Source organism: Poromitra crassiceps (genome assembly GCF_964638095.1).
Source record: "Poromitra crassiceps genome assembly, chromosome: 1".
NCBI lineage: Eukaryota > Metazoa > Chordata > Actinopteri > Beryciformes > Melamphaidae > Poromitra > Poromitra crassiceps.
Window position 1 is genome coordinate 96,477,516 of NC_139623.1, and position 21,028 is coordinate 96,498,543.

Below are 21,028 nucleotides of genomic sequence, written 5' to 3' on the forward strand. Positions count from 1 at the left end.
TGATAAACTGGTCACATATATGTTACGTTCTCACCCGACCAATATTAAAACTTTAAAACGGTTTGGGTTTTTTTTAGCTTGAAAACAGCTTTTGGCAAGTCTAAATGACTGCGGTAGGCGTACTATACTTCCGTGTTTAAAACCGGAAAGACGATTACGAAATGACGTCATGCAGCAAAGAATAAGGTGAATAGGTTTTTGACTTTCTCCTGCTCCCTCCACAGCTGCTGTACTGAAGTATGAAAACAATGTCATGAACATCCGGCAGTTCAACTGCTCACCCCATCCCTACTGGCTGCCCAACTTCATGGATGTCTTCACCTGGTCTCTGCCCTTTGTTGGAGAGAAAGGTATTCAGTGTTTCTAGAACAAAGTCTTCTGATATCGGTGTCCAGTACAATATCAGTACAATATATGCCATTTATGATTGAGCATATTTACCTTTTACATTTATGGCTAATGGCTTGACAACTATCCTCCTTTCACCTTTCATGTTCCTTCAACCATTCTCCAGTCACAGAAATGTTGGTGAATGTGCTGAGTATCTGCTCCGATGATGAACTCATGATGAATGATGAAGATGAGATCTTTGATGGTGAGAAGTGTGGAAAAAACTAGAACTGCCCACATCAATGATCTGTTATAGGACGAATCAACGTGACGTCACTGCCACCCCAAAAAAAAAACCTGCGGCAGTTAACTAGTATTGTGCCAAAAAACGTTAATATCTCAAAAAGTATACATCACATCGCTTATATTTTGACATTCTGAGTGAGAGCAGAATTAGCTCAAGAGTTTGATGTATAATATATGCATGTCGTGTTAAAGTTGTGTGAACTGTCACAGTTTTTAAATTGTAAACACTGTCAGTCGGCTAGAGTCAGACGCTCAAACTCAGGCTCCATAGGGTTCCATTGTCGTTGCCACCCAGTGACGCGGTTTGTATATATATATATATATATATATGTATATATACCGGTATACATAAAATACAAACGGAGATACCTGTTTTTGCAAATGAACTCTTCATATATACTCTTCATATATATATATATATATATATATATATATATATATATATATGAAGAGAAAGGAGAGTCCCCACGCACAGCCAGTGGAAAGATCAGGTGCTGGTAGGTTGCAGGTACAAGGCATAAAACAAAAGAAGGTACCACCGCACACTGAAGTCAGGATTTAACTGAGATTTATTCAGCAAAGCTGCTACAGCGAAACGCGTCGTTTGCTGAATAAATCTCAGTTAAATCCTGACTTCAGTGTGCGGTGGTACCTTCTTTTGTTTTATATATATATATATATATACATATATATATATACAACCTTGCCCGCAGCTCGGTGCCGTGCGGCCAGCATCACTGCAGCATCTGATGTCAGATTTATGACATCACTGATGATGTCACAGTGGGATTTATGACATCACTGATGATGTCACAGTGGGATTTATGAGGGATTTATGACATCACTGATGATGTCACAGTGGGATTTATGACATCACTGATGATGTCACAGTGGGATTTATGACATGCCAGATCATGTCACAGTGGGATTTATGACATCACAGTGGGACAATCACAGTGGGACAGAGAAACAACAAGCCCCAGCTCCCATTTATATACTGATGATAGATAGATAGATAGATAGATAGATAGATAGATAGATAGATAGATAGATAGATAGATAGATAAATAGAGGATATATATATATATTTATTTTTTCATATTAGTTGACTAATGCTGAGATTTCATATTGTAATGTATTTTTCATTGCAGCCAATGCAGCTGCAGCACGTAAGGAGGTGATCAGGAACAAGATTCGTGCCATTGGGAAGATGGCAAAGATGTTCTCAGTTCTCAGGTGTGTGTGTGTGTGTTTGTGTGAGAGTGTGTGTGAACAGGTGTATGTGAATGTGTCAAATGTGTGTGTGTGTGTGTGTGTGTGTGTGTGTGTGTGTGTGTGTGTGTGTGTGTGTGTGTGTGTGTGTGTGTATGAACAGGTGTATGTGAGAGAGTCAAAGGGAGTTCAGAGTCAGTATGGCTGTGGGGAAAACACTGTCTTTGAAGCGGGTGGTTTTGGTGGGAATTGAACGGTAGCGTCTCCTTGAGGGCAGGGGCTGGAACAGGGGGTGTGTTTCCCTAGTTGATTTGGGTTCAGGGATGCTTGGTGACCTGTGTGTGTTGGTTGTATGTGTGTCTCTTGCAGAGAGGAGAGTGAAAATGTGTTGACGCTGAAGGGCCTGACACCCACTGGCATGCTGCCAAGCGGGGTGCTCTCTGGAGGAAAACAGACTCTGCAGAGCGGTGAGGACCAGGCTCCACCTCAGCCTCTTCCTTTTCTTTTCTCATCACCCTTTCCCTTGTTCCTATCTTTCTTTCTCTCTCAGTCTAATGCAAATCACCCAGCATTGTGGCCAGCCTCCTACTATACAGTATGTAAGATGCTGCACCGATTTATGGCATATAGGTTAGGATGGAATCAGTGTGATGTAAATGCTTTCCCGTGTGATATGACTTAGGCAGCACTGCATTTATTTGACTTAATGGAACCTTAATGGAATGGTAGGGTTTTCCAGATTTTCCAGTCTCGCCCTGTTTAAACCCAGATTGACACTAATTCTGCAGACTAATTGAATGTTAATGCTCTCCCCTCTGAGTCTGGCTGCACTGCTGGTGCACATGCATCTCTCACTGGCCTAATACTAGCTGCCTTTTGCTGCGGCTGTACTCTGCATGGCTTTATCAGGAGTAACCTGCTCCCCTCCTCTCCCCCACCCAGCCACCATTGAGGCCATTGAAGCCAACGAGCCAGAACCCGAGGACGGAGAAGGTAAACCTGCCTGTCCCATTCCTGTCAACAAGCTGTCCAGTTTCCTGCTAGTGCACCATTTGAGTCTCACTGACAATAACACTTCATGCACACAATCATTCATACAATAATATCCACATCAAGCAGTGTTTCAGAGGAGAGTTTGATACAGATATGGGCAGCACTTTATTTTGCAGTGCCATGGTGGAAAAATGTTTAGAAGAGAGCAATTTAATTTGGAACTGAAACGCTTTATTTCTTGGAGTGCAGAATGATAATAATAGTTATGTGTAATATAGGCCATCTTGTACATAGTGGGTGCTTTTGTAAGGAATCGTTCTCTAAAGGATCTAGACATATTCATGAAACATTAAATCACTGCAAAGTCAAGTGCTCCTAAGAGATGCATGATAGTTTGAAGTATCTTATGGTTTTGGACTATGGCCTCCATCTGGTAGAAAAATGTGATGAACTACTTTTAGATGAGAACCTGGATTTATATTTATCTTAGTTGACTTCTGTCTGGTTGTTTTTACGAGTATGTGTTTGGGTTTGCTTGGATACTTAAGAAGGATCTTATGTTTTCCAACTAGCCAAGCATCTACGGTAGATTCATCTGAATCGGATAAAGCCATTAAGAGACTGTCAGATCTTTTATTTGGTCCCTGTTGAACCATGCATTTCTTCTGGAATGCATGGTAGTAAGTAACCTTTATAGACTGATGATGATGCATCAAAATAATACATAATACAGCTTTATCATGAAAGACACTTAAATAGAAGAAGAAACAAACTAAAGTAAAACAGAAGAAAGAAAAGAGCACAAAACTCTGAATAGTGCTACTCAAAACAATCGCAGACTACTCTTTAAGTTATAGTTATCCTTTATTTATCCCCATGGGGAAATTCATCCTCTGCATTTGACCCATCCTCTACTAGGAACCTTCCTAGAACTAGGAACTAGGAGCAACCGCAGTGCAGCACCCAGGGACCCAGCTCCCTATCTTCCCAAACGCGCTAATTTAGCGTTTAATTTAGCAGCGCGCAATTACTTTGCGCTAAGAGCTTTGAAAAGGACCTCTTACGTGCAAATACCGTGCAGTGGAGGGCAGTGCAAAGTGAAATTCCTTTTGGATATGTCATTACGCACAGCCTTGCCATGCCAGGACATCAAATTATGCTGCTAAAATTGGGTATTAGCAGATAATTCAGTGAGGCAATCAACTATAACTCACTGAGAAACTTTTATCACATTGCAAAGAGGGAAATTAATTGAGAAAACTTGTTGGACAATGGACATAGGCTATTTACCTTCATAACCCGGAGGGTCGTTGGCACCACAGACGATCTGTCAATAAGCTCTCTCTGTCCTCGCACGAGTGAGTACACTCTATTACGCATGGAGAGAATTACAGCATATTGCATGCCTTGTGCAAATAGCCATTGCGATACGGGAATCTGATTGGTTTCGATTGACGTAATGCCCAGCATTGCCTGGCCACACCCGTGAATAATTCTGGTAGTTAAGACCGCCCAAATCCCGTTTGCGCAGGCATTTTGGGGCGCAGAATTGCATCCCCAACATATTTTGGGGCTGTTTTAACTTCAGGGAGGTCACGTCTACCAGACAATTATATCACTTTTACATACAACAGTTACATTTCTGTATAAATCATTACAATATGCTCCCATGAGGTGGGGATGCGTTTAGCTGCTGCCGGGCGGGGGTGCAAAACTCGGCATAACATCTGGACAAATGCGCAAGGCAGACCGGTATCTTCCCTGCCTTAAAGCAGCTACGAGCAAGATTTTCGATTGTTATTAAACAGTATAATTATAATATTGATGCATCACATCTTACCTATAATAGTAGCTGAGACCAAAGCCGTGTGAATCGGAGATTGCTCTCTTGATGATTATAGAGTCTGTGTCTGTCTACCGGCGGCCGGATAAACCCAGAAGTGAAACGAAACGGTTTACGGCAGCTGCCTCCCTTCAACTGTTTCTCTCTGCCTAGCAACAGACCATAAACACGGAGAACGCCATGCAGGGGCTTGCTACTCTCGCGAACATCTCTCGTTATATTCTAACAGTTTGTTTGTAAGTAATTTTGTTATTTTGTGGTTATGGCCGAAGTGGCTGCCGCAAACCGTTTCATTTCACTTCCTGATCTGCCCCGGCAGCAGACAGACTAATCGTCAAGACAACACTGGCCGATTCACTCGGGGTTCAAGCGAGACTACTCGGCGTTGGTCTCGTCTACTATTAGAGGTAAGATGTGATGCATCGATATTAAATTTAGACTGTTTAATAACAATCGAAAATCTTGCTCGTAGCTGCTTTAAGGCATGCGCAAACAGGTGCGCAAGCGCAAATAGGGGATATCGCCTGCCCAGGATAGGGCCCTTAGAGTCTAAACAAATAATTAACAACAAGATAAAAGGTGTTGGTGAGAGGTATCCATGACTGTCATAGACAAAGACTCAAACAAAGTGGGAGTGCAGCACGAGATAGATTATTTTGGTTGAATTCATTTGACACTACAACATGAGACTGATCCTCCGTATGTGTCCCCTCTCTCTTCTCTGCTGATTTTTCTCTCCAGCTATCCGTGGGTTCTCCCCCAAGCACAAGATCGCCAGCTTCGCGGAGGCCAAGGGCCTTGACCGCATCAACGAGCGCATGCCGCCTCGCAGGGACGGGGTGAACCACGTGGGTCAGTCCATCGGAAAGATGAATATGTCCGAAGCGAACGGCACTGATGACAACAGCAACATCCAGTGATGTGCTGTCTCAGCTTCCAAACCGTGCCGCTGTTGCACTGTGCTGCAAGACATTGCCAAATCGGGAAATCAGGCCTCAGAACATAAGACCGAAATATACAGGCCCACAGACAGAACATGAAATCTGCAGCAAATCTCAAATGGGTGGAAAGGTAATTTATTTCATGACAGTTTGTCATCGCACAGGTGGGGGAGGGGGGAGCTTTGGGCAGGGATGAGGGGAGGCCAGCAGGCTGCAAGCGTGGCTGTTTGGCTCAAAGAGTGTGGTTGAAAGTTGTGTCTGCCTGTTGGTCCCTTCCTCAGTTCAATTACACACTGAATTGGTGGGATTTGTGCAGTTCTGAGTGCTATCAAATGTCTGCTCCTTCATTATAGGGCCTGACAGAAGACATAATCGCAGTATCCATGCCACACAAATAATTTTACTATTTTATTAAGAGTCGCCCACAAATTCACTTCATGAGGAAAATAATCGTTTACCATGTTTTGCTAGTATTAAGTACAAGTCAAAAACACTTTGTAAGAACGTACATTTGAAAAGCAAAATGTGCACCTCTTACAACTTGCAATGCGATCTTACCAGAGGACGTTACTTGATTGATTGATCTTGTGGTAAGATGCCTTGGTCCTGCAAGGGGAAGAGGATAGAGTGCTCGGCTGTGGCCTAGCCACCCAAAACCACTGCAGTGTGAGATGGAAATCTACCTTGGGTGTGTCTCGCAACTTTTCACGACTGCCCCTCCCCTCCCCTCCCCTCCCCTCCCCTCACTCATTACCGCTCTTCTCCTGCCAATAAATACCTTGGAGGTGATGCGGGAAGAAAGGGAGGGAAGGAGAAGTGAGAGAGGATGATTGGTTCCACTTAGGCACCTCAGCATCATAGATATCACATCGAGAAAATGTTCCCTAAAAAAACGGCTTTTTATTCGGTATCATCCTCCAAGCTAGTTTTTTTCCTTCTCCATTCATCGTTTCATCATCTCATCTTCTGTGAAGCACGGCATTTGATTGAGCTATACTTGGCACGTGTCCAACAATCACGTCATTCATTTTGGGGAGAGGCTGCACTTGAGCAGCTTTTCTTGTCCCGTCTGCTGTTGAGACGCCAGGCAACAAGGTAGCATTAACACCCACTTCCAGAGGAAAGGAGGAGTGATGGACCCCTGCTGTCACACACTACCTGACACACTATTTCTCACCTGCTTGTCACTTAAGAGAAAATTATATATATAATAAATATACATGTATGTGCAGTCACTCAAATATACATTAACACTCTCTTTGAGTTTTGTCACATTTTATTGTGCTATAAAATAATTTCAAGACACACCGAGTGGGATTTTATGCCTAAAATCTACTCTTATTGAAGTGAGAAGGAAATTCTACAAATTTGTGAATGCATACAATCAAAATATCTCATTCAAAAAATATCCACCCTAAGTAGCCTCCGATTCAAAAATGGCTTAATAATTCATATCATATGATGCTTGTGCCTCCTCAGCCTATAATATATAACTTTGTTTTTATAAGGTTTTTAAGGTTGTAGGGTGGAGTGTCTCCATGATACTTGGGCACAGTGTGAAACAGGTGGCTGCTTAATGGAAGGCATCCAAGGCCTGTGCTTTAGACAGACCCCAAGGAAACTTAATTCATCGTCTTACTTAAGTACTTACCGTACTCTTATCCACTTTTGCTATGGAAGTCAATGGAGAAAGAAATCACTGACAAATATACCCTCCCTATTTCCCCATTAATATTGTACGAGGGAAGATTTGTTTTATCTGCCTGAAAGCTCAATAAATGGCCCATCCCCATATTCACACTGTGTCTGAATATTATGATGAAGAATCTACCTACCTAAAATGATTACATTGCACTGAGGAGGCCTTACTAACTGATATAGGAAGAGAAATGGAATTAAAACAGGAAACACTCTGGTTCTGATCAGGAAATATTGTTCCCAATGCATTACTAGAGCAATGAGTGATAAAGAGGGCTGAGTCACATGATATGACATCTTGTTGGTATCAGTGAAGCATCGACTTACACACTATCACATAAATTTCTAGAATTTCCTTTCATACATGGTTTTTTTGGTACTTTATATTCCATCTTCCTATTTAATCATGAGTATGTTAATTATAAGGATGGACAAAAACAAAAACAGTGATTTTTAACAGCATCTACGGTATGGAACGCATCAATGCATGCACTTAAGTTCCTAATTGTTATGTGAGATTATAATTGTGATAATTGTGTTTCAAAATAGTAAACTTGAATTATTTTTCTTTTTTATTATATTTGTAAAGTTAGATTTGTCTTGTTTTATATATTTTATGGCTTTCTTTGATTGTTTTTGTCCTTTATTTTTCATTCTATTATTTATTACCACTGCTTTTATTTTTTATATGGTTTTGTTGTATGCAGAGATGCCCGTCTAAGGTGTGAAGCCTTGTGTTTTTCTGTTCTATTGATGTACAGAAGATGTTCAATAGTGTGAATGAACATAATCTCAGTGAAAAGCAACATTCAGGCTGCCAAAGCATGATAGCATGGTTTTCAGATGTAAATTAATTGAACACATTGAAAATCAATGTGTCACACTTTTAAAAGGAAACATATTCTGATAATATGTATTGCTGATATTCTTATTATTGTTACAATTTATGATTATTTTTCCTTCCACATTTTCTGGTTCTTGTATGGTCTACATGCATATTTCAAAAAAACAAATATCATGGATTTTATCTTGCAACTTCTTTTTTCTTATGCCTATTATCTCTGGAAATGGGTTTTGGCATTTGACTTCCTAAATGATACACACATTGTAAGCATGCCCTATGGGACAAATCACATTTTTTACTCTTGAATAAAACATGCATGAACAAAATCGATGCTGCATAGTTTCTCACTGATTGGAAAATATATAATAATAATGTAAATTAAAGTCAGAATAGCTTGGTTAAACTCTTGAATTGTCACAACATATACATATATATATATATATATATATATATATATATATATATATATATATATATATATATATATATATATATGCATGCCCCCCCGCAAGATTTTTTTTAAACATTTTAAAGTAAAATGGATGAATTTGGTGTACTTTGAGAAAGCTTAAGAGCAAAATTAAAAGGCTAGATCTATGAAGAACATGTCATCATTACTGTGCTGTGGGTTTACAATGACAAATTAAATTTCTCCCTATAGGTCAGGGATACTCAACTTGCTTTGCCACTTTCGTGAAATGATAGAAGGCGAGGGGCCAGTTAATAAACAAACAATATACATTTTTCTGTAGCGGATTAGGTTTTTGGGGTGTCAGCCGGAGTTTAGGCTGACAATGTTGTGCACACCGGATAGTTAGTTAGGTAAAGTACATACATAAGTGCCTGGGTAGCGAGCAGATGGCGGTATTTGACAATTTAGCAGCTAAATCATAGATTATTGAAAGATATTCCATATTCCATACTGAAATGCTATAACAGAAGTATTGGCCAGAATGACATGAACATTTATTGGACACTTATTCAGCGGGTATCTTGCATGTTGCGTTCAGGTTCACTGTCATTTTTTTTTGTTTTTGTTTTTTTGGTCAACATCTTTTTGTGGCGGTCAAAATCCTTTTGTGGCGGCCCGCCACAAATTCCTTTATGTATGGGAAACACTGTGTATATATACACACACACACACACACACACACATTAGAGCAGCAACACTATAGTGTTTAAAGTGCAATGTAGGCCCCCTGGAAAATGCTACAAGTGCATTATCTGAATTGTACAGTTAGTGTGTAAGGTTAAGGGTGTTTAGAAGGCGGACAGCTTCATGGTATGTACTATTCTGAAAAGTGTTGGTTTTAACACTTCTGAATCTTGTTTGAGAGGGCAGGAGATTAAAGAGGTTGTTTGCTGGGTGAGAAGGGTCCCTTAAAATGTTCAGGGCCTTCTTTTTGAGCCTAGTTTTGTATATTTCTGCTAGGGGTGGGAGATTGCGTCTGATGATTTTGGATGCACTGTGCACCACTCTATCTGTCTCCTGTCCCCAGCAGACAAGTTTCCAAACCAAACCGTAGTAATCAAGCAGTGAATTTTGCTACTTGGTGTAAGTAGTGAAAAAGCTGTTAAAACACTACTGCTTCACTACACAGACATTTAAATAGTAATCATGTAGAGGTTTTGCTACTTCCTCATGTGAATATGTAGTCACAACACTACACAGCAACACTACACATATTTTAAAGGGGGACTTACCCCCCCAGATATGTGACAAAACGGCATGCTGCTTGATTTGAAAAAAAAAACAATGGGAAAAACCAAGAAATGAACGTCCCCTCTTGTCTCACTATACTCTTTGGCTGTGCTCAGACGGCTCAGACCCAGACAGGCAACCGCGCTGGAAGTGGGGAGCTGCCGGGGCTGCAGCCCCCCCTGGTGGCGGCCTCAGCCCCTGCACCTTCCTGACGCAGCCCCCCCCAGCAGCCCCACCCTCATTTGGCGAAACTTCAGTGACTGTCACAGGCATCTCTCTCTCTCTCTCTCTCTCTCTCTCCCCTCATTTCCCCGTGGGTGCTCTGCTCTGGGCTCTAGGCTGTGGCTGGGCGGGGTCGAGTCTCTTTACATTGATTTGATAGCAAACTCCACCCACCCGAGGCCCGCTGGCGGCCCCGGGTTACAAAACGAGTTGATCAAAACATAGCCCAATCTGATTGGCTGCATGAGTCAGTGCACTCTATGTGACCCTGCTGACGTAGTGAGTAAACACACTTGTGCATTGAGCGGTATCAGAGAGAGAGTGACAGACTGACACATCTCAACACAAGTAGCCAAAACAAAATGAGGAGATTTTTGATCACAAAACCTAGTGCGTTTTCCACCACCACCAGTGCAACCGTGACGAGTAGCCTACGACTTCCAGTTCCAGGTGAGGTGTAGTGGTGTATGTTATAATGTTGGTTAAAACTTTTGATGTCTCAATCAATGTGTCTGTGTGGGTCGGTCGCTGATGCTGACGCTGTTCATGTTCTATGTTGCTGAGATGAGTGTGGTTTACAGCATGCTTCGGTCGCTTGTTCCTATAGACCAAATCACCGTGACGTCACCATGTAAACAAATTTACTTCCGGGTACCACTTGGGGAAGGCGGCAGGTTTAAATGTGCGTGTTGTCAAATAAATGCTGTCAAACCCTCTCGCTGTTTTCGGCCGACTACTTTCAATTTAAATGGTTAAACGGTTGGTAAACATGCTTGTCCGACGTATCTAGCCTTTCTTCTGTGTTTGTTTGATGTAGTGTTAGCTAGCTAATAACGTTTGTTTGTCTGTCAAACTCGCTGTTTTTTTGCAGACTTGTTAACGTTACAGACAGAGCTACTAACCTCGCGTCACCAGGCTCTTCTCGGCGAGAAAGAGCTACTGACGCCACGTTAATTTAATTTAGCTTCAAGTCTACTCTGGTCTGGTCCAACAGGTGAATTAGCTAGTCTGGTCTCCACTAACATTAGTGAAAGTGTTGTTATGAATGATATTAAACAACAACACAACACGGACGAACCATTTTTGTCTTCTTTGTCTGTTTTTGTCTTCAACACGTCAGTTTGTGCCGTCCACCGCCATTATAATGTGTGGACCTCAGGGGTACCCGGAAGTAAATGTAAACATCCCGCTGATTAGGTCTATTCTGTCGAACTGAAGTGGTGTGTGAAGTGTGTGTGTGTGTGTGTGTGTGTGTGTGTGTGTAGGTCGCTGTTAAATCTCCTATGGTGCGTTTGCGTCACTACAGCTTTATCGCTTTATCGGGGGATGGGTTGGGCGACGGGCATGCGCAAGCATGGGCACGCACTGGCACAGACAGAAATCGGCACCCCTGATTCCATTCAAGTTTTAAGACAATGTGCATTAGGCTACAAGTGCCAACTTCACGCAGCATGCTCGCACAAGGCCGCGCCGCGCAGCGCACTTTGCGTGTGCTCGCACCTCGCACGTGCACGCGCACGCACCTCACACGTGCACGCGCAAAGTGCTCGGCGCGGCGCGACGCGCAAGTCCGAGTATATGCTTCAGACCCCCTCGTGGGAGATAGCTTCCCGCGCGCCTGCAGACAGGAAGCTTGGACATTTTTTACCGGAAATCGACACCATGAGAGTTTCCCCGCAGTTTCCCCACCACATCACAAAACAAAGTTATATGAGAGCTACAAAATCTTTATAAATATCAACAACTAGCCAACGCTGGTGGCCTGTATGGAAATAGCGTTGCTCAAAATGGTTGAAAGTTATATAAATGTGGTCATTCAGTGCAAACTACTAAACTGCCATTGACGGCCATGTAACTAACGTTAACGAGAGGTTATCGGCGGCCACGGCAGAACTCAAACCCAGGACAAACACGCTCTGTACACGCTCTAATGTAATCACAATGGGAGATTTCTGCACGTTATTAACTTGTCCAACTTATCCTCTAGAATGCTATGCAGTCAGTTTTTAATTTTCGTTTCTCCCTTTTTCGTGATTCTTGTCAAAAGGTGTAGTGCACCATCACCCACACATCACATCACCCTCTGCTTTTTCCTTATCTCGAGCGCGAGACCAGAGAAATCTCCCTGCTGTCGCCCGTCCCCACATGCCGCGCCGCCTGGCATGCAAAACTACTCTGTGCTCAGCCCCATAAGAGTAACGTTATATGTAGAGATAGGCAGGCATAATGACCGATTAATAAAAACTTGTTACCGTAGTAAGTTGTTACCGTATTGCACTGCTGTGAGTCAGAAGCTGTAATTAATCATCCTACCTGTCCGTCATGCAGTGCTGCGGGAAGCTGAATCCATTCCAGTCCGTCCAAACTTAATACCGATCTAATCTCAGTATGAGATGCAGGGAAATATATTATAGTAGCCGATGTGTTTAGAACAGCATTGTCACCTTGTCTTATGTTTGCTAAACTGCAATGAGATTTGTTTGCGGAGATGACTGCGAGGATGAAAGTCACTGTGTGGGGGAGGCTCACTTTTAAAAGTCTGTAGGCTATGTGTGTCTGTGCTTTGGTGCGACAATATCACTGCATCTCATGTTCAGTTTAACATGAATAGTAGGCTATCTTATCTTATCAACGTTACTCCGAGAGTGAAAAAAATAAGAGACGGACTGAGACGCACATCAAAGAGCAAGCGCGGGGCAAACAGGGTTGCAATCATTACATTACATTACATTACGTCATTTGGCAGACGCTTTTATCCAAAGCGACTTACAATAACACACTTTTTGTCAGCAACAGAGCAATCAACTATGGAGCACAGTCTATGACAACTACAAATCCTGAAGGAACAGTGGTACGAGTTTTAGTTTAGGATTTTTTTTTTTTTTTTTTTTTTTAAGAGAGAGAAAGAAGAGAGAGAAAGAAGTTAGATCAAGAAGGGCCCAGGTGGAGCCTGAAAAGGTGAGTCTTTAGTCTTTTCCGAAAGATCGGCAGTGATTCAACAGTCCTGACCGAAGGTGGCAGCTCGTTCCACCATTGGGGTGCCAGGGAGGAGAAGAGTCGAGATCGGGATGAGCGACTTTTGAGCGCCCGTAGCGAAGGAGGAGCGAGGCGCCCTGCACTGGTGGAGGAGCGAAGGGAGCGGTGAGAGGTTTGGAACCTGACCATAGATTGCAGGTACAGGGGAGCTGACTGGTGTACTGCCCTGTAGGCCAGTACCAGTGTCTTGAATTTGATGCGAGCTGAGATGGGAAGCCAGTGGAGGTCCCGGAAGAGGGGAGTGACATGAGAGAATTTGGGTTGGTTGAATACCAGACGGGCTGCAGCGTTCTGAATGAGCTGAAGCGGTCGGATGTCGGTGGCAGGTAGGCCAGCCAGGAGCACGTTGCAGTAGTCCAGGCGAGGGACGATAAGTGACTGGACCAGGAGTTGAGTCGCTTCTCTTGTGAGGAAGGGACGGATTTTGCGGATGTTGTAGAGGGAGAACCTACAGGAGCGTGCTGTCGCAGCTATGTTGGCAGAGCAAGACAGCTGGTTGTCGAGGATCACCCCAAGGTTCTTAGCTGTTTGGGAGGGCAGTACAGTGGTGTTGTCGATGGAGATGGAGAGATCTGTGAGAGGACAGTCTTTCCCTGGGAGGAAGAATAGCTCTGTCTTACCAAGGTTGAGCTTGAGGTGGTGGGCAGACATCCAGTCGCCAATGTCGTTGAGACATGCAGAGATGCGAGCCTCGATTTGAGTGTCAGAGGGGGGGAAAGAAAGGAAAAGTTGGGTGTCATCAGCATAGCAGTGATAAGAGAAGCCATGAGAAGAGATCACATAGGCAAGAGATCTGATATAGAGAAGAAAAAGTAAGGGGCCCAGGACTGAGCCCTGGGGGACACCAGTGGTAAGAGGGCAGGATCTGGAGACGGACCCTCTCCATAAGACCTGGTATGAGCGGTTCGAGAGATAGGAAGCAAACCAGGAGAGTGTGTCAATCAGACCTTACTAAGGAGGCTCACCGCGGACACCAGAAACATGTCTAAATATACAGCAGCAGCAGCAGCATCCATTCACTGACAAATAGTCCCAACAACACACACTCACTGCTGCGCCACACATCTCTCTGCAAGTTGGTTGCAAAAATCATATCTAGACTACATAAAAAAAATATAAAAAAAATTTGCATCTGAGAAACCAAATCTCATCATATTGGGGGTCCATGGCCCCAATGTGAACTAAATTAGGGCTCCTTAGTATGAACAAGGTTGGGAATGATTTACAGCAACACAATGCCATTTCCTTCCTTTTATATCTATTTATGATTATAGTGGCTTTTATTGATAATATTTATGTTACATCACCACATGGCCATCTTGGTAGGAAAATAACAGGCGATTTTAATCAATTAACAGGTGATTAACAGGTCAAGTGACACAAACAGCCAATGTGTGTATTGTAGCGCCATATTGGTAGGAAAATGCTTGTGACATCATGGGAATAGGCTTGGAGTTGTGAGGAGCCGGGAAAGGGTACAGGGGGAGTAGGGGAGTTACTATCTTGAAATCCCATAGTCTTTGGTTCATCGTGACAGGTTGTACCACATTTTGTGCAGTTTTGAGGGCAAAAAAAAGCACGGTTGAACCCATAGAGGTCACTTATGTGGCTGAAAATGATACAAATGGTACAATGGTAACAGTTTGGTCTCAAATGTGGAAATTCTGACCACAATTCTTCACACACCACCCCCAAAGTCATATTGGTTAAAAGCTGAAAAAAAGTGTTTTGGGGGTAAGTTACACTTTAAGTAATGATCAAGTAGAGGCTCTACTACTTGGGCAGGGCTAACAAGGCCAGATTGAGGGCAGGTGTGGAAGGAAGCTAGAGGGAAGCAGCACACAAGGAAATTACCACAGTGACAACTGCAAAGTTAAATGTTTCGAATGTTGTAGACTAAATAGAGATGTCAAGCAGAGCAGTTTCAGCGAAAGAGGCCAAAACACCCAAATACAACGAATCCAACGGCGACAGCGATGATGAAGTAGAAGCCATTTTCCTAAACCGCAATCAAGTCTAGTCATGGTGAAGTCATGGTGTGTTAGTTAGCTAAAGCTAATCTAAGCCTATTAGCTCGTGTTCACTTCATCAAATATATTTCATACATGATCAGATATGAGGGTGTGTAGGGTGGTTAGGTTGACTCTGTGTGTGAGTGGAGGTCAGCTTCTCTTGTTCAACTTATTTGCAGTGTGAAAGTAATGCCAGGCCGAGGCTTCTGATGCCTATACTGTAAGGAGGTCAAGTGGACCACCACCAGGAAACTGGAGGCGATTGCTGCTAAGAATAAACTATTTATTTTTATCTTGTCTCATGAGGTTGTCTTGTTTGTAAATTCCCACATGTGACTTACAGGTGGCTGTTCTGTGCATTTCTCTATGGAGCTTAGCAGAAATTCTATAAGAAGATACCTGTTAGTTGTCATTCATTCACTCTCCATTTATTCACTCTCCTAAGTCATCAAATGCCTCCTCAACAACAGGCACTTCTACGTCCAGCTGAACGATCAGAGGAGCAAATGGAAAGCCCAAAAGAACGGCCTACCACAAGGCAGCGTACTGGCCCCCCTCCTCTTCAACATATATACCAACGACCAACCACTTCCCCCACAATGCCACCGTTTCATCTATGCAGATGACCTCTGCATCACCACCCAACAAGAGGACTTCCAGAAGATCGAGCCCGTCCTCGAAAGAGCCCTCCAAGAGATGTCAACCTACTACAATAACAACCTCCTGAAACCCAACCCATCAAAAACCCAACTGTGCAGCTTCCACCTGAGAAACCGAGACTCAGGAAAAGAACTGAGCGTCTCGTGGGATGGCCACAAACTCTCCAACCATCCGCATCCTGTGTATCTTGGAGTCACACTCGACAGGACACTCTCTTTCAAGTTCCACATACAGAACACCAAAGCCAAGGTCAACACCCGCAATAACATCCTGCGCAAACTGGTCAACTCAAAGTGGGGTGCTGACCCACTAACAGTCCGTGCAACTGCCATGGCACTGTGCTTCTCCACAGCCGAGTATGCCTGCTCAAGCTGGAGCCGATCCCACCACACCAAACTGGTGGACACAGCCCTTAATGACACCTGCCGCATTATCACGGGATGCATCAAGACAACACCTGTCCCGTGCCTCTATGCCTTAGCTGGCATTGCCCCCCCCACATCAGACCCTCCACCATTGCTCAAGATGAGCGGAGAGCACAGGAGCTCGACATCAGGCACCCCTTGCACGGCCATACAGCACCTCCACCCAGACTAAAATCAAGAGCCAGCTTCCTGCAGACAGTCCTGCTCCTCCAGACATCCAAACAAACAGCAAGGGCCGACATCTGGAAAGATGAATGGAAGCAATACAACCGAACCCATGAATGGATGGAGAGAGGAATTACACCCATCGAATGCCTCGCTAGCGGTCACGACCTCCCATGGCCAACCTGGAAGACCCTTAATAGACTACGTGTGGAGCAGGGGAGGTGCAAAGCACTGATGAAAGCCTGGACATATCAGACAGAGGACACATGCAGCTGCGGATCAGTACAAAACATGTCCCACCTGCTAGAATGTGTCGATGCCCCCTAGTGTAGCCCACAGGATCTGGCTGAACCCACCCCATCAGCTGTGGCCTGCGCCCGATATTGGCAAAACAACATTTAAGACTGCTACGGACTCGAAAAGAAGACTCTCCTAAGGAGAAACACTTTAGTTGTCAAGCCCACTCATTCATACCACCATGTCATCAATCAACCCTTTTCCCGCTTCTATCTAGCTTCACTGTTCGTGGGCGGTAACATTTAGATTAAACCAATCCGAGTAAGACACATCTTTCCATTAAGGCTATCATCATCTAGCTGCCAAAGCTAAAAGCCACCTTCTTCTCTTTGTGTGGTCTGCTGGGTTTTCAGTGTGTTCCTGCATCCCTCCTCCACCCCATTCTCCTCCGGTCCTCTCCGAGGTCTTCAGATTCAGAAGCCTTCTCCAGCAAGACCAAGACCACCTTCACCACCACCAGATCTAGACTCCACGGGGGGATATTCAATCATACTCCTGCCTGCACTACCCCTGCTGATCATGACGTCATTCAAGCTGACGTCATGACGGAGTCTAATCGGCAAATATAATTTAATGTGCCTACAGGCTCATGTATCTAATCATTTAATAAATCATTGTCATTCTAGAAATGTGTCTCTCTGATTGAAATAGGTTTAGGTTACATGATGGAGTGTGACTGCAGCCAAAAGTCTGTTCTGAAAATCGTCAAAGCAAAGTTAATTTTTCTAAGTGTAAATAGGACAATATTCAATGTAATAAATGGATTTGAAATCAAGCTTGTGTAAGCTCATTCTTGTTTGAACTCACCTGTTCCTGATACAGCATCACTCACCTGTTCCTGATGGCTGGCTGGAGTGAAATGGAGCATGGAGACAGAGGGAGAGGAGAGAAAATGGCAGAAGGCAAGGAGAGCTGCAGCAGAGAGGCACAGACTGGAAAAGTCTTCAAATCGGCTCATGTCCTGGAGGAAAAGAAGCAGGAGGAAAGTGCTGGGGAAGCTGGTTTCCAACACAGACCGTAAGGAGAAAGACTCATTACTGGGAAGATCCATTATTGACCTAAGAGACTGGTTTTTTTAATTCCCCATCGTTTAGTGAATCTTAACTGGATAAAGACACTTTTTGCACTGCCATTTAAGAGAGACTGCTGCCTTTTAAATTACTCTTTAAACTTTTACAAAGACTGCCTTCACTGCCTTGTAAGCCATTTTTCAACTGCTTATGGAAAAATAAACTGATTATTTTGATCCTGAAACTGCCTCCGTCTGTGTGCTTGTGAACCAGAGAGTTAAAGAACCTAGTGTATATTCCCTTAATCACTACACATCTCAATAGCAATCAAGTAGTGGAACAGTAGGTTTCTGTATATTGTATAGTAGTGAGTGATGCTGCAGTAGTACTTTTTCATGAGGGTGAGTACAGGATTACAGCAGCTCTTTATAGTCATGCTGCTGGCTCGCTTTGCCCTGGAGAACATTGTGTAGAGCTGGCCATGAGCAAACACTGGCTAAGGTAGGTACTGTAGATGCCAACTCAGTCATTCTCTTGCCTGGCCTTGACCTTTGTTGATGGTAACTGAGAAAGACAATCTGATTGGGAACTGCCGTCTGACAAAGGTGAAGGGAAGCTCATCATGTCTGTCATGGTGAGGAATTCTTGGCAGGAAGATGCTTTCACCTTGTTTGTCCCTACATAAATCTCACATTCAACCACCTTGTCCATCATCTTGACCACCACCATCCGGGGCCAGGACCTGCTTGTACGTTCCTAACCAGCTCGGGGGCATGGTAGTGCAGTCTACGCCGTCGTCTCACAGCTAGAAGGTCCTGGGTTTGATTCCTGCCTGGGATGCTGTGGGTGTTGAAGGTGTGTCCCCACGCATGATCTGATTTCACCAAGCCTCTTCCCCATTAAATATAACCCACCAAGATTACATTAATGATTAATTCATTAATAATTCCCCCACCCAAATAGTTTGATTTAAGCAAATCTCACCTTTTGAGCATTAGGCATTAGCATTAACCATTAGCCACGAGCAAACTGTGCCAAGTCCCATCTAGTATCCTCTAGTATTTTCACACATATTTCTTTCCCATTATAGAACCCAGCGAGGTTTAAATACACAAAATTCCCCATAACATAGTTTGTAAAATTGAAACAAATCTTACCTTTTCAGCAGCAGGACAGCCATGCTAAATTCAATAAAACTTTTTTTAAGGGGCTGTGCTGTTTGAAATGGGCGGTTCCTCCATGCTGCAAGTCCCATGTAAATTACATCACAATCGTGAGGGCTGCTGCTGATTGGGTGGTTGTAATCTGAGTCCTGGACAAACAAGTTTCATCACGTTCCAGGAACAACTAATCAGATCGTGCTGCATGCAGAAGATCATCATCTGACCAGTGACAACGTTTTAAGATGGTCCCCGGGCGCTGTACACATGAAAGCTGCCCACTTCTCCTGGCCTGCCCATCGGAGGAAGGACAATATTTAGAAAGATAAGTTTAGCTGATAGGGTGATGTCACTGAGCAATTGTGATGTAATCAGTGATGCCATCATCAGTGATGTCACTCAAGCAATTGTGATGTCATCAGGGATGTCACTCGAGTGCCATCAATTACATCATCGGCGACATCATCAGTGCAAAGCAGGGAAGGGATGCTGATGATGTCACAATGGCTCTGTGAGCATAATAATAAAAACATAAATATTGTTGTAATGCCCCCATGGGCGTATTTTTTCTGTTTTTCTTTGCACCAGATTAATTCCACACCCCTGAAAAGTGTTTTGGCAAATTTTAGAGGCAATTAGCGCAACGGTGCACCCCTAAATGGTAAATGGTAAATGGCCTGCATTTATATAGCGCTTTTATCCAAAGCGCTTTACAGTCAGTAGTTACATTCACCCATTCACACACCGATGGCGGCAGGCTACCACGCAGGGTGCTGGCACACCAACGGGAGCAATTTGGGGTTCAGTATCTTGCCCAAGGACACTTCGACACGCAGACTGGAGGAGCCGGGAATCGAACCACCGACCTCTTTTATCCAAAGTGATTAGGGGACGACCCGCTCTACCTCCTGAGCTACAGCCGCCCCTACAGCTGAGCTACAGCCGCCCCCTAACACCCCTAACACCCCTAACACAGTGGGTGGTCTGAGGAGGTCATTGAGGGGGTTCCAGGGAGTCCCCAGCAAAAAAAACTGCAATCATTTTTACTAGAATTCCTACCATAACACGACAGAATGTATGACTATTTTGGTCATGGGTTTCATATAATTTCTGTAAAATGTAAATATGTAATTTCCTAAAGTGTGACAACCCTCCCACTCTCCTGGCCCTGTCTTGCAGGAGCCTGGTGTTGGTACACTGATTGGGTGCACTCATTGGGCTCTCCCTCCTCACCAATGCACCTTATGTTCTGTTCATTTGGTTAATGTAGTTTGAGTTGTAGTTATTTTCCCTTAGTTTTATTTAATAAATTATTGTTTTAACTTTCACTTTGATGTATGACTCCCCTCAGAACACGGCTCAAGGAAGTAACAAATGAGGGGAGTCATAGTACACCCAAGTAAAGGTAACAACATAAACATAAACATTTTAATTTATTAACTAAAACTAAGGGAAATAGACAACACAAACTACATTAAACAAACAGAACAGAAGGCACATCATGAGGAGGGAGAGAGAACGAATGGTCTGAAGGTCTTCTTATGCCCAATGAGTGCAGCAGGTCCAGGTGCACCCAATCAGCCAACGACCCCAAGCTCCTACAGCTCAGGGCCAGGAGAGTGTGAGGGTCATCATAAAAGCTAAAATTTTATCAGACGGGTCCCTGGGATAACCGGGCATAACATCATATCAAATGGGGGTCCGTGGTAAAATATGTTTAGGTTCAGTTTAGGGGTCTTTGATGTGAAAAGGTTTGAGAACCACTGCTAGGCTAATGGTCCCCAGCAAATTGATAAATTGTTAACTTCCCAATTATTTAATTTACGTGTTAGAGAATGTTGAAGTATGACTATTTTGGTAATAGTTTGACTTATCTAACTGTAATCCAGATAGTCATGGAATTCCGGGAAAAATAGGCTATCTAACAATAAAGAGAGGGGTAAAAAAAAAAGGGTTTGTGGCCCTAATGTGGAATAAATTAGGGGTCCTTGATATGAAAAAGGTTGAGAACCTCAACCTCAACGTTTTTGAGACGCGGCCCCCCAAAATATATAGGCTGGGGTTCTTGACCCCCCTTCTCAACTCACCGAAACAGTGTTGGTAGCCTACTGCTGATTACACAGGTGCGCACGAATGGCATGGAGCGCAGGCGGAGCTACCACACATAGCCTT

At 43.6% G+C, this 21,028-nt stretch overlaps 1 protein-coding gene across 2 annotated transcripts in view; it reads left to right on the forward strand.

Annotated features, from left to right (window-relative positions):
- LOC310782512 (protein phosphatase 3 catalytic subunit alpha-like) overlaps positions 1-5,604 on the forward strand; it is a gene marked incomplete at both ends in the record, with an annotated part of 60,744 nt that extends 55,140 nt beyond the window's left edge. The window contains 6 exons of one of the 2 annotated variants that reach the window (XM_083643187.1): positions 225-350; positions 515-595; positions 1,788-1,872; positions 2,218-2,315; positions 2,791-2,841; positions 5,426-5,604. In XM_083643187.1, coding sequence (XP_083499313.1) covers positions 225-350; positions 515-595; positions 1,788-1,872; positions 2,218-2,315; positions 2,791-2,841; positions 5,426-5,604 — 620 coding nt within the window. Of the gene's footprint in view, positions 1-224; positions 351-514; positions 605-1,787; positions 1,873-2,217; positions 2,316-2,790; positions 2,842-5,425 lie in introns of both variants that reach the window. The other variant, XM_083643188.1, reaches the window with a different exon arrangement.
- Positions 5,605-21,028: the final 15,424 nt, after the last annotated feature.